The sequence below is a fragment of the Dipteris shenzhenensis genome, chromosome 16, assembly GCF_047967505.1.
Source record: "Dipteris shenzhenensis isolate YYH24624 ecotype China chromosome 16, Dip_SZ_1.0, whole genome shotgun sequence".
In the NCBI taxonomy this organism is placed as follows: Eukaryota; Viridiplantae; Streptophyta; class Polypodiopsida; order Gleicheniales; family Dipteridaceae; genus Dipteris; species Dipteris shenzhenensis.
Genome location: NC_141611.1, coordinates 12,077,029 through 12,090,626, shown reverse-complemented (window position 1 = coordinate 12,090,626; position 13,598 = coordinate 12,077,029). Strand labels below are relative to the sequence as shown.

The window sequence follows — 13,598 nt, the reverse complement described above, 5'->3', positions numbered from 1 at the left end:
GCTCCAAGAGGTGTGGTAGCTAGAAATGGAGGGAGAAAGAGCAGAGGGGGATGAGCAGCTACTGTAGGAGGTGTTGTAGCTAGGAATAGACGAGGATGAGCAACTGATGCAGGAGGCGTTATAACTAGGAATGGAGGGAGAAAGCACAGAAGGGGATGAGTAGCTGCTGCTGCAAGAGGTGTTGTAGCTAAGAATGGAGGGAGAAAGAGCAACTGTTGTAGGAAGTGCTGGAGAGGGAGAAAGACAGTGGACCAAAGTAGGAGGAGGCAGAGCAACTGCCAAATGAGTTCCCACATTTGAAAATGGAGGGAGAATGGAGATGGACTAGAGAAGAGGAGGGAACAAGCTAAAAGGGGGGGAGAAATTTGCCGTGAAGGGCCCACAGCCTCTTGAATACATTTTAGGATTGACTGGGGGAGGTGCACATGGTAGGAGGTCAAGCATGGGTTGAGGGGCAAGGGGGATGGTTTGAGTGGTCTCAATTGTAAGAGGAGTAGCCAATAGGGGTTGCTTGCAGGTCTTCCCACCCTCCAGCTCAACATGGCATTGCCCCACAAAAAGGAGCACTCCCATTGGTACACCTCAAATACCTCACTAATCCCTTGAAATTAGGAAACGCTAATTGGGGGCCCTAATTGGAGACCCCAATTCTCCCCTAGTGTGTTGTGGCTACAATATTTTTTTGTAAAAGGGATCACAATGCAGGCCAGAGCATGCAATTCATGTGGTCTTGACGGCATCACTTGCACATGGCATTTGCACAAAACTATTGTCAACCCACCATCTTTGCGTCTTGGACATTGGTGTGTTGCACACAGTACTAGTTTGAGTCACGTCGAGTTTGACAATCTTAATAACGGTGGTTACCTACTAGAGTTAAAGTGTGCACAAATCAATGTGTTGATAGAACCAAGTGAGCCAACCTAGCTATAGTATATACATTTGGGAATGAGCAAGGAGGGAATTCAATTGGCAAAAAACAAGGCACTGAAGATCGGTATGCAAGGTAACTAATGATATGATTAAATGTCCTTTGGATCTTAAGGCAATTCTGTGAGATTTAATCTTCCATCTTAAGAGCTTGGACGCAAATCCAGGTCCATATCTTTGTTAGTCCACATTTTTCATGTCAAGACTCCATAAGAAGAGCTAATAAACACCATGCCAACACGTGTACTTTTGTTACGTGATCGTGTTGGGTCTTGATATGAATACAAACAAGTGTATTCAATAGCCACGACTTGTAGTGATTGATTTATCTCAGATCCTTAGCCGTCCAAGACACTATCTAGTCATTTGACATACTTTATTGGACACTACCTAGTCATTTGGAGGTCATTTGACATACTTTATTGGAAGCATTTGTAGCTCCATGTAAACTCCTTGCTTAGCCAATATTTTGTATGCTTTAATTTTGGATTATGTGGCCTTATTAAAGGGTTTTTAATTCTATTTAGTTGCACAAGAGATAGTAGGGCTTTAGTTGGATTTGCATGAAACATTTTCGTACAAAACTCACATGTATGGTTGGGGAATTTATAATGTGAAACAAATATAATTAATTCAAAGTCTTTTAAGTATGAAAGCACAAAAGTTTATAATGCTTAATCATAGCAACTTGAGATGAATGTGAATTTGATGATGGGCCTTTTTGTCTATAGCTTCTTGAAACTCATTATTTGACCATAATATTTATACTTAATTTTTAAAGAAACATCTTAATTAGCACATTATAGGAGTGCAAGGGATGGCATGCCATGAATTATACAAAGCATTCTTTAAAAACTCATAAAAATTCATAGAAACTTGCTGGCACAATGTTAAAACCTGTTTGAATCTACGTGTCCAATCCAACTTCCATTCCTGAGGTCAAGTCAAACAAGAAGTCCCAAGTGAAGTTGTCATCTACGTTGGATGAAGGAGAAATCCAATAGAGCCATTGCAATTATTTCCATGATGGTTATGAACAAAGGTTTTCGAATGGTAGTTCCATGAGAGAGCCATTGTAACTAGGGTGGTATTGAATGATCTTGGTTTGTCTTTGCCTCGAGCACAAGGGTATCGAAAGGGATGACAAAAGAAGAGAAAAAGTCCAAATTACCATAGCTAATCAGTCCTTTAAACAAATAGCAAAAGTATAGTAGCCAATCACATTTATGTTGTAGTGGTATTTAAACCTGGCCAACGATCCATGCCATCCACCTAGGTTTCCTTCATTAATATTTAAAATGTACATAATCCAATCACATTGATGCTATGAAGCAAAGAAGTGCATCAAGTACCCAAACTAATAGCTAAAGGATTGAACCCATGGAAAAACATCTAGAGCCAATGTATGAGCCTAGCTGGGTGCCTATTAGCGCTTTGTAAGTAGTTTTTCTTCTCTTTTTTGCAACCTACTTCGTGCTATACATCGCACCATATACGAGGTTGAGCAAGACGAGGTCCAGGGGCTTGAACTCAGAAACGGCCCGACTTTGCAGAGGCCCCAAGGGGGAGTATAACTCAATGGGTCAGAGTGTCAAATTATGAGTTTGAAAACACGGGGTTAGAATCCTATTATGCGCCAAAAACACATCATCCCAACGCTTGAACTTTACCCATACAACTTGGTCTACATGCTACTGCAACTAGAGTACTGCTGGGATCCACATCTGTTAGTATTTTTTGGTAGGTTATCCGCGCTAACTTTGGTAAACACATAGGATTAGGGACTGCAAGAGTCGTTACTTCAAAGTTGTTGCCGCTTTAAGTTTTCAGGGTTCGTTGTTTTTTTGAAGGCTGTTTAGCAGCCCACGTACACTCGCCGGTCGCCTTGCGTACTCGCCCCGGTAACCTCTCATTATTCTGCATTCTGCCGTTCCCAGCGCCGGTCCAATTGCCGGTCGCCCCGGTCCTCGAAAATAGATATTACACTTGGCGTCGTGGTCGTTTGGTGGTTTTGAGGTCGTTAAAGGCTTTAAAACAACAGTTTTCAACCTGCACAGACTGGTTTTGTTTTGCTTCTTGTGCCCTTATAGCTTCATTCCGCAAAATGCACACCATCGAACGAATCCAAGCATTATGGCCTTTTTCAAACACGTGAGGAGGACCACGAAGTAGATAAAGGAGATTTGGGGGAAGATCAAGTGGATCAAAGAGATGGGAGGGAAGTAGATCAAGGAGGAGGAAGTAGATCATGTAGATCAAGGAGACAAGGAGGGAAAAAGATCAATTGAATTGAGGAAGAGGAGGAAGTAGATCAAATTGATCAAAAGGTAGGCAAAGGGAAGGAGACACGAAGGGAGGTAGGGGCCAAGGGCTAGGGGGAGCACGATGGGAGGGGAGGGAGGTCTAAGTGATGAAGATTATAGGAGGCACTTGGAAGCGAGACTAAATAATTTGAACTTTGAATTATGGAGCACCTATTGGGCTAGGATCACATTAATTTTGGCATTTTGGTTATCTTTCGAGTACTATCCCAAATTGATTGAAGAAACACCTTCCACCCAATCCCAATGACTATCTAAAGAAACACCCAAAGATGCACATAGTATCTTTAAGATGTTTTCCTCCTCATAGAATTCACCCAATCTCTTGTATGACCTATGTTACTTGATGATAACCCATGTGACAGCATCAAAGAGGCAATGATGTGGGGTGTTGCTAAATCTAAGGCAAAAATGAAACCAAGGTTGGGAAAAACGAGGCAAATGCATGGAAAGAACTAAGACTAAAGCATTGTTTTTAAACGTGGTTAGGAGTCAACTCCAAGGATAAAGATTTTGAAGCACTTGCATCTTGCTAGAAACTTGTAGTTGACAAACACAAAAAGTTAAGGAAGAATACATTCATAAAGCGTGCACTTGGGGCCTCACTCTGAAAAATGTGAACATGCATGGGCATTCACAATAGTAGGGCTATTTTTCATTTTCCAAAGCACATTTACAATAGGGGAGGGCGTACACAACCGCACTAGGAAATAGGTTATAGGTTATAACAAGGGTACTTGGGATGATAGGGGCACTTCGTTAAGAATCGAGGGCATGCTTGTGTCATTGTGTTAAACTCTTGGACAAGGTTCTTGGTGAGGCCCACCTCACAGAAAAAGAAGCTCAATATCTAAAAAGCTCATGAGGAGGACCTCTTTAGGCTGGGGGAGTTCAATCGACATGCTTTGATAATCCAAAATAGTAGGAGGATGAATTTGTAGGCATGGAACAGATGTTGCTATGCATGAATTTATACAATGGGGCATTGAGGACTAATCTTTACCAATGATCTCCAAGTCAACGTAGCTAAGGGCCCTCTCCCACCTGTTATTGTGTTATGTTAGTAAACTTGACATTGAACATTCCAATTATTTTAAAGTTATTACTAACAACACCATTCCATTCCCATTGGTACTCATTATAAGTTGTCTTAACAACATAAAATGATATATTTTTATGTTCCAATGTCCATTCTCTGAAGCTTACAATTACAAATTATGCCTTCTTTTTTTCAAGGGCTTTCAAATGAGTACCCATCTTGTATAGTTTGTACTTGATCTCGACCTCAAAAATATGTCTAAATTAAAGTCGTATATGCAGTGTCCACCTTTAAGTCAAACCCTTATTTTCTATATTTTAACTTGTTTCCCTTCACAAAAGGTCCTTATTGTTGGAGGTAGTAGATTTTCAAGTATCTCTTATATGCTCTTAAGAGATTTAGCAAAACGAGATCCCCTCCAATCTCAAAGGAATGCACAATTCTTAACTAACCCTCTTAATTGGTAATGGGAAAAGGCTATGTAGGGAGTAAATAGAGTCACAATGGACCTTTTTTAAAGGACAAGTAGAATGTGTAATTGGCATGCCTAAGTATAAGGCTAGTTACACATCCTAGAGAGGATGTCAATGGGCTTGGCCGCTGCATCTCTCTCTCTCTCTCTCTCACACACACACACACACACACACACACTAGGCGATGGACATGTTTCATTTAGGGCGAGCATTCCATGCCCTCTTTCCCTTCTGATGTGGGTGACAGAGCTCGCTGTTCCCACCTCATCTATTGAGCATTTAGCCAATCAAGGAGTTCAATGCGCGGGGATGGCAGCATGTAGTGGTGGGGTCCACTTCAAATTCACCTTACAACCAAGCGAGTAATCGATGGTGAACATAGATTGTGCAACTCGCCCTTGACACACTGGGGAGAGCTTTGGCAAGGGCGCAAGGGTGGCGATGTGTAACCATTCTAAAGCCCAAAGGTTAGAGACAAGTTTTCTTTTTTGGAACCAAAGGTCTCTCACTTTTTGTTTAGTGAAAGAAAGGTCTCTCTCTCTCTCTCTCTCTCTCTCTCTCTCTCTCACACACACACACACACACACACATACACACACTTTTTTTTTTGGGTGAAATCACAAACACACATACACTCTCTCTCTCTCTCTCTCACACACACACACACACACACTTTTTTTTTTGGGTGAAATCACAAACACACATACACACACTCTCTCTCTCTCTCTCTCTCACACACACACACACACACACACACACACACACACTTTTTTTTTTGGGTGAAATTACAAACACACATACATTCTCTCTCTCTCTCGCTTTCTGTATAAGCTGTATCCCCTTGAGCTATAGGCTTTCTAGCTCCAGCTGAGTTCCATAGTTCACAGTACTATATTGAAGCTCAACACTGAGCTCTATCTTCATAAACTCTCACTCTGCTGCAGATCTACGTCTGTAGCTGCTTGCTTTGCCTCCTCTCAACTCCATAGCTGCTTGCTTCGACAGGTCCTTCAGCTCCATCGATATCTCCATAGCTTCACACCACATATTCCTTTTTTATCACCTCCCCTTCTCTCCCTCCTCGGTTTGTTCAGCACCAACGACAAGTTCCAGCTCCATATACTTGCGTGGACCGCCCCCCTCCTCTCTTTCTCTTCCTCTTCGTCTTCCTTGCGCGTCCCTCTCCTCCTCCCACACGCAGAAACGAATCGCCTCGGTAGTTTCGCCACTCATTCTCACGTATGGCACCTCCACCCTGCCTGTGATTTGATGCTACCGGCAGCGTGCTGCTGCTCATCTCTGCCATTTTTTGGGTTCATGATTCATCGTTTCTCTCGTAAGTTCGGGTTGCTCACGGGCCACCTGCTTCCCAAAGTCTGTGATCTTTCTCCCGTCACTCGAACGCTCTCACACAGCTAGTCACGCGCTTCCACGTCTATTGTCTATTTCCTTGTCTCTCTGGCACGTCGTCTACGAATACCGTTGGCTTTTCACATCCAGCACACACATTTCCGCAGCCTTCTTCTCTCTTGAAGGACCCGAAGCGCGTCGGGCCTTACAGGAATGGCAGGAGTTTGGGTCTTTAAAAACGGAGTAGCAAAGCTCGTCCAGAACCCGCTCATTGAGTCGGTCGATGGCTTTGACATTCAACAGGCCCGGCGCAAGGTTTTGGTATATCTGCCGACTAACGAAGCCATCTCTTCGTATGGTGACTTGGAGGAGAAACTACAAGCTTTGGGATGGGAAAGATATCCTAATGAAGACCCAGACAAGCTCCAGTTTCACAGATGCTATTCTAGCGCTCATCTGATCTCGCTGCCCAGAGATTTCAGAAAGTTCAAAACTATGCATATGTATGATATTGTTTTAAAGAACCGAGAATACTTTGAGGTTCGCGACCAGTGATAAGCCTGACATTTTTTTCCCGGTATGAACTTCGTCTCCTCTTTAACTTCTATTACTTACTGAAGAATCAGCTGAACTTTGACACCGACACGTTTTTTCTGTGGGTTTGTCACATTTTATGGGAGTTAATTTGCTGATTTATCTTAATACAACATTCCTCGTTACGTACCAAAGTGAATGTTCAGTATATGGGGTGATGCAAATCCTTGGCTCGTTGCGTGTTTGCAAAGGTCTTCATTTGTAAGAGGGACCTTGGCCCGGCCAAGCTCGTGATTGGAGTCACACACTTTTTCTCTTGAGAGTCGAGACTAACTGTGTAGTATGTACACTGTAACGCGTCCATCCATAGTTGGTTTTGGCATTGGATGCACGTTTATACCTGCTGGGTGTGTGCGTGCCGACAAAGGATAAGCAATTCCAGATCGTCCCTTCAAATCAGTCCTTTTTTGTATCCCACTTAGGCGACTATCTGCAACAAAACAGTAACTTCGTACCCTGTCAGATGAGGCTCTCACCTTAAATGCATCCAGTAGAGCCATATAAAGTTAGGGAAGTCTGGGATCCCTCGTCGGGATTCAACTTTTGGAAGCTTGCACGAAAATCAGCCCTAGACTCCCATTCTTAACCTAGTTCCCGCGGTGATAGAAATGATTCGTTTGTGATTACTACTGCTAGACTTTCAAATTACGTCTTGTAAGAGCATAGAAGATCGTATAATACGCACGTCTTGAAAGTTGAGGGGACTCAGCGAAACCATGAAGAGATCTAAAAGCTGCTAGTTAATTTTCGATCGTGTTCAGTCCTACGGATTGTCTGCCTTTTACGGATCCGCCCGATTCCGCCGTGAGCTGGGGTAACTGAAGCTGTGAATGGGTGCTGCTATAGCGTGTGTATGATCTGTTAGTTGGAAAATGAATACAGTAACTGCATCCCATTAAAGCTTTCTAACTCTCAGCGAACGTTGCGTGCTTGCAGATCGCCGCCCACACAGCTTTCCCTAACAGCGGCAAGGTTTACAAGGAGACCAACTTGCCCATTGATTCCGGGCAAAGCTGCCAAGCGGTATTGCTTCTGCAATTAGTTACATAAGTGACCCTGATTAGCTCAATGATTCAAGGGGATTACTTTGAAATTTTGAATGTTTAAGGATATAGACCATGACAAACTCGGTTTCATCCTCTATGAAGTGGAAAGAAGACCTCGCTTAATGTAGGAGCATATTCCACCATGAGTTTTGGTTCTAGTTTCAAGCACAATGGGTGAAATTGTCTTAATAGTTATAAGAACATAGATTAGCCTTTATACTCTTACAAGATCTTCTTCTTTTTTCATTCAATGCCACTTTATTCTTGATATGCTCCTCTTGGGAAGTCCACATGGGTATAAGCTTTGACCATGAGAGAGGCTTAAGTGCTCTTACTCAATGTATAATTGCTTTGATGTTCACCATGATGAAAAGAGTGTAGACATAGCTACATGCTCTTCTCATCATATGAATTGTGCCACTTTGATGAAATTCTATGGAGAAAATTATTTTAAAATGTAATACATTCATGACTTAATAGAGAATGTGTCTCTTGGCTCATATGTGAGGTGATTAGAAACTATATGTTATGGATTAATTCTTTCCTTTGATTTCACTGTGCTTTAAAAAATTTCCAAGGTTTTAAATCCCAATTACCTCACAATTGTAATCATCTCACCGACAACTATAAGCATCAAAACTAGCTTAGCTAGATAAACAACTCCTACATAGGGAATTTATTATAAATGATGAATTTGAATTATAAGCACAAATCTTTTAAACGCACCATACCAAAAGGATTTTAATAAGATCTTAATCAACGTAATTGCATAATGTAGAGATTTTGAAGTTGGTGGTTTCTCATATCAATTAGCTTTGGGTGGGAAGAAGACACTTAGCACATTGGTGAACAAAATAAGATCATGCACATATTCCTTTATATGCTATTAGTTTCTCTCACATGAATCATCGTTGTTGTCATTTAAATGACATTTGATACATGCTTATAACAAAACAATTATCTTAAAGTCTAGATAGCTGGTAAATAAATGTTGCCAGTTATGTAATCTGAAAGGCCATGTATTACTTTAAAATTCATGTTTAATAAGGAGCTTTCCTTTCCTTTATTAGATTCTATAGAAATGGTGCAATTTGTGTGTCATCTTTGTGGCTAGAGTATCCCGACTATACACAAGGTCACGACAAGAAGATGCGCCCTATTTTCTTCTAGAAGGTTGTCTACATCCCATATATGAACAAAGAGAAGCTTGATGGATTGTTGATGTTGCACATTTCCTGAGTACCTTTTTGAGTGCATTGATTTCTGAGATGGGAAATTCAGCTTCCGGCTAGCATTTCATCACTCTTCTACACAATTCCCCTCATTGCACTGAATTGTTGTGTGGTGGCTTTAAGATCATGATGTCAGCTGCTCAAAGTTGAGGTTATCGGCAGAAACTTTTGATGCACATTTCTGAAGCTTTCATAGAAATGTGTACTCCAGTGGCGACTTGACTATAGTTAATGTCACATTTCCAATTGTGGTTCAGCACCATTATTCTTCTTGGTTCTATCATTACTACTTATAGTCAATTGCCTGGCATTCTCCTATAGCCCGCAATTCTCCCGCTTCGAGACGGCCGTTTTTTGAGTTCTCTCAGCCTGTTTGACACATTGTTGCAGTTATACATCAATGTTATTGGGGAGCTCACGTTTGCATGCTACGTTGGGCTCATTTCTTCAGAGACCCTATTCTATGTTGATGATATGGTTGATTCAAGGACTATTTCTCACACTCAGATCGCAACTCCAAAAGACGTCAAAATAGTTGCAACATTGATACACAAATTTTGTTGTAGCAAAGTTAAATTTGTGTAGCAAAGTTTCATAGGAGATTGGTTGAGTTTTTGTCTTGTTTACGTAGACTTCATCATTAGATAGTGTGGCACCATCATGCTTCCATCTCAAGATAGAAACCAAACCTCCATGCTATGTAATAGCAACATTTGTCCAAGAGATCATGGTCTAAGCATGGCTTGTTTCTTCTCTAGCATCGACATATCTTGTTGATTTATGTATTCATCATCAGGGAGCACATCAAGGTTTTAGATCAATCCAAATCCCTCTTATGGAGTCTCGTACTCATGGTGAAGTCACAACAGCTAGGGATGCACAATATCACAAAGCAATGGCCCTTATTGTTATGAGGATGGATAACAAACTTCTTCATCACATTGATCTCAATGCTTCAGCCATGGAAATCAAATCCAAGCTCGAGAATCTTTACACCACATCTGAACAATGAGTGCTATTCATTATATTTCATGATTTATCACTCTTTATAGATAATGGTTAGTGACATATGCTTTTCAGTGTGGTCAATAAGGGTTATCTGCCCCTTAAATGATTGTTAGTTCTTTGTTTAAGTTTTGACCTTGTTAGACCCATGGGAATTTCCCATGCATAGTCATTGTCCAGTCTTCCAATTGTAAACCAAGAGACCAAAGTCAGAGTGAGATCATGTTGGGGTGAGGATGCCCAAATGAGTCGACTATTGATGCAACTAGAGTGAGTGCCAGGTTGGGATCATGAGTGTTGTCACTAGAGGTGGGCAAGCCATGAAGTTTCCCATGGACTACTGCTAGGGTTGAGGTCATCAATTTGTGGGGGCCCAGACAAATTGATGTAATGGGGTGTACCAAGGGGTACAAGGTTTGTGTGAGTTTGTGTGTCACCACATGGTGGTTATTGTGACTAGGTCTGGTGGTAGAAGGTTCTATTAGGTGTGATTGAGAGATTCATGGGGCTAATTGAGAAATCAATGGAGTGATTTGTGGATCTTGAGATGCTCTCCTTTGGGGCACATACATTGTATTAGTTGCCCATATAAAGGCCTCTCCTCTCAATGAAAACAAATGATTCATTGTTCATCTTGTTGCCTCCATCTTGTCGCCATGCTGCTCCTACAGATGGAAGATCACAATCTATTGGCATTTAGAAGTCTATGTTAGAGCACACAATTAAAAAATTATGGAAGGCTTCAATTGTTATCTCTCTCACACAAGAGATTCTCTTTGAGGCATTGGAGGGAGCATGCAGGTCACTAGAAGAGTAAGTATAGACATTGAAACCAACTTTTTGTAATGGAAACATTTCTACTAGACCGTATGATGCACTCATATTCGCTATTGCTAATCACTTTTTGATGCAAGTATAAGATTTCATAGCACCCAACGGTTCCATCTTCTTTATGTACTAGAAATCCTATAGATAGGTAGGGTCTATTCCTATGTCATGTAGCTTTTCCATTGTTATCATATATGGTTTTGCAGGACTTGGTGATATTTTGCCAAACTAGCTCAAGCAATTTGGTTCCTATATCTCATTATTCATGTACTCATGTTACCAAAACATATTTTTCCAATGAATATATTGATCTTTTTTAATGGAGAAAGGTATGAATCTCAAGTTCTCAATGTTTGATTACCTAGCTAAATATTTACAAGATGCATTTTACATTCTCAATGTTCAATTGTGTATTTGATAATATCTAATTGTGCAATCAAGAAAGCCATTAAAGCATATCAAGTGCTAAACCATTGAAGCCATTGAAGTATTCTTGATCCCTAATAAACCATTAAAAACATTTTTCAAACCTAAAATAGGTTTACAACTTTAAGAATGATCTAACTATGCACATATTATGTGTTAGCATGGGAATATGCAATTGCTTGGATTGTTTTTGAAACTAGGGTGCCAATTTCCTATGCGTAATTCTTGTGGGTTGATTAGCATCGGTTCATCATAGAGTGGAAAGGGATTTATGATTGGTAAGTGGTTAGTAAGTAGGATGGAGTGGGGTATAATCTGTTTATGTGTTAGGGGATGTGAGAGATGTGAGTAATAATGGAGTAGTGACATCAATTAGATAATATATGGGTACTTAGATTTTTTAATAGATTTCTCTCACATTAAAGAGAGGATCTATTTCTCTCTAGCATCTCTCTTAGGATCCTCTCATGTCATCTTGCTCCCCTTTGGTTGAATGTGGTTTCTTGTGATGGACTCTGCTAGACATGCTTTTAGAGGAATTGAGATCTATCAGTATTGGCAATCAAGCTAAGGAATTTTTTTGGTGTAGAGATGAGTTGACATGTTATACTTGTAGTTGAGAAGTGAGTAAGGAGGCACACAATACATGCATATGCCTATTTGTAATCTTTATTGTTCTAGGTGCACGTAGGCATGGATGAGAGAGAAAAAGGCTATAAGTGTGTGCAAGGCTCTAGAGAATGGATGAAGGAATATCAAAAGTGGATGTTTTCATCACACAATAGAGCATGGGTTATCCATGAGTGCAATGTGTTTTGAATTTATGCGGTTGTACTTGGTTCTTTTTTGCATGTGAAAATGTAGTTGCTATTGTTGCACTTGTCCTTAAATGTAACGGTTTCCTTTTCCAATCATAATGTGCATACACATTAAGGAGTGATAGGAACTAGGAATTAATGAAATAGAGATAATAGAAATGCATGTAAAGATTCGAGCTATGGTTTCTATCAAGGTAAATCACATGTTAGTGTTTTGGCTTAGTATAGCACATTTACTATATTGGAATGAAAAACAACAATGTTGCCAGTTGGATTATATGCAAATGTGTTACATGTCAAATTCTAGTGCAAAGAATTGTGCTTTTACTCAGTGAGGTTAACAAATGTTAGTATTATGTGTTTGAGGTTCGAATGTTGTTAGTCGATATGGATGGAAGAAATGACAATGTTTAAGCTAGAAGTTAGATATATCTCATGGTTTGGTTGTGTGTGTAGAACACGTTCTACTCATCTCTATCATTTTTATCCATGTATTAAACATCCATCTACCAAACTCTCAGTATAACAATCTATTAGCCTTTTTACAAATATTTATATTGCTCATCATGATCTCAAGAACTTTGTCTAGGCCTCTGTCTCACTTATATTTTTTGCAAATATACTTGCTATGTACTTGCTATCTCACTTATGGTTTTTGTCATTAGACTTACTATGTAAACTCTAGATTTTCTTTAATTACTTTTTGAATAAATAAAGTTAAGTCTTTTTAATTTTTCTATCCGGTAACAATAACAATGCATCCTGTGTTATGCAAGAGGTTTTTGTTCAACATGTGCTTTGTCTAGCATAGTTGTCCACAACATCATAAGTAGAAGGTTTGAAACCTACTCCATATTGCGCAATGCAGTTCCATGCATCTTACATGTGACCTTCATTGTCTACCATGCTCAATGGATAACCTTCAAAATGCAAAATAATTGGCTGAGAATATATTGAGAAATCATCCAAGTCTTCCACCCAAATCACTACAAGGCACATGCCATTTTCCGATGGAAATACCGACCTTTTTTACACTAAAAAGTGTTTTTTTAACGGGTGCAAAGGTCAGTATTTATGTCGCTATTAGCATAAAAAATGGTCGCCATCGCTATATAGCGACATTGATAAACGTCACTATATAGCGACACTGGTAAATGTTGCTATATAGCGACGATTAATAGAAGCTTAAAAAACACATTAGTGGGGCTAAATAAGGCCACATTAAGCCCTGTTTTGCCCCACTAATGTTTTTTTCAAAGTAATTACAAAAGAATGTTTTTTGTTACAAAATTTCCTTTGTGAAAAGGGTGATACAAAATTGCTCAAATGAGCCGAGCGATAGAAGCATATGCATGTCTAAGATATACAACATTGTTTGTTACAAAATTACCCTTTTGAAAGAGAGGAGAAAAGAAGAAAAGAGGGGAAAAAAGAGAAAAAGACAGAAAGCATATGCTTATGAAAAGAAGAGAAAAGAAAATGAAAGAGAGGAAATAAGAGAGGGAAAAAGAAGAGAAAGAAGAGAAAGGAAGAGGG

General features: G+C 40.0%; 1 protein-coding gene across 1 annotated transcript; it reads left to right on the top strand.

Annotated features, from left to right (window-relative positions):
• The first annotated feature begins 6,326 nt into the window (after positions 1-6,326).
• On the top strand, positions 6,327-7,720 carry LOC147892557 (flowering-promoting factor 1-like). The gene is made up of 2 exons (XM_087387665.1): positions 6,327-6,690; positions 7,644-7,720. The coding sequence occupies exon 1, from the start codon at positions 6,327-6,329 to the stop codon at positions 6,666-6,668; it is 342 nt and encodes a 113-aa protein (XP_087243791.1). The 3' UTR covers positions 6,669-6,690; positions 7,644-7,720.
• The last annotated feature ends 5,878 nt before the right edge of the window (positions 7,721-13,598 follow it).

Excerpts from the sequence above, each read along its gene's own strand:
- LOC147892557 (XM_087387665.1), top strand. The coding sequence starts at position 6,327 with ATGGCAGGAGTTTGGGTCTTTAAAAACGGAGTAGCAAAGCTCGTCCAG.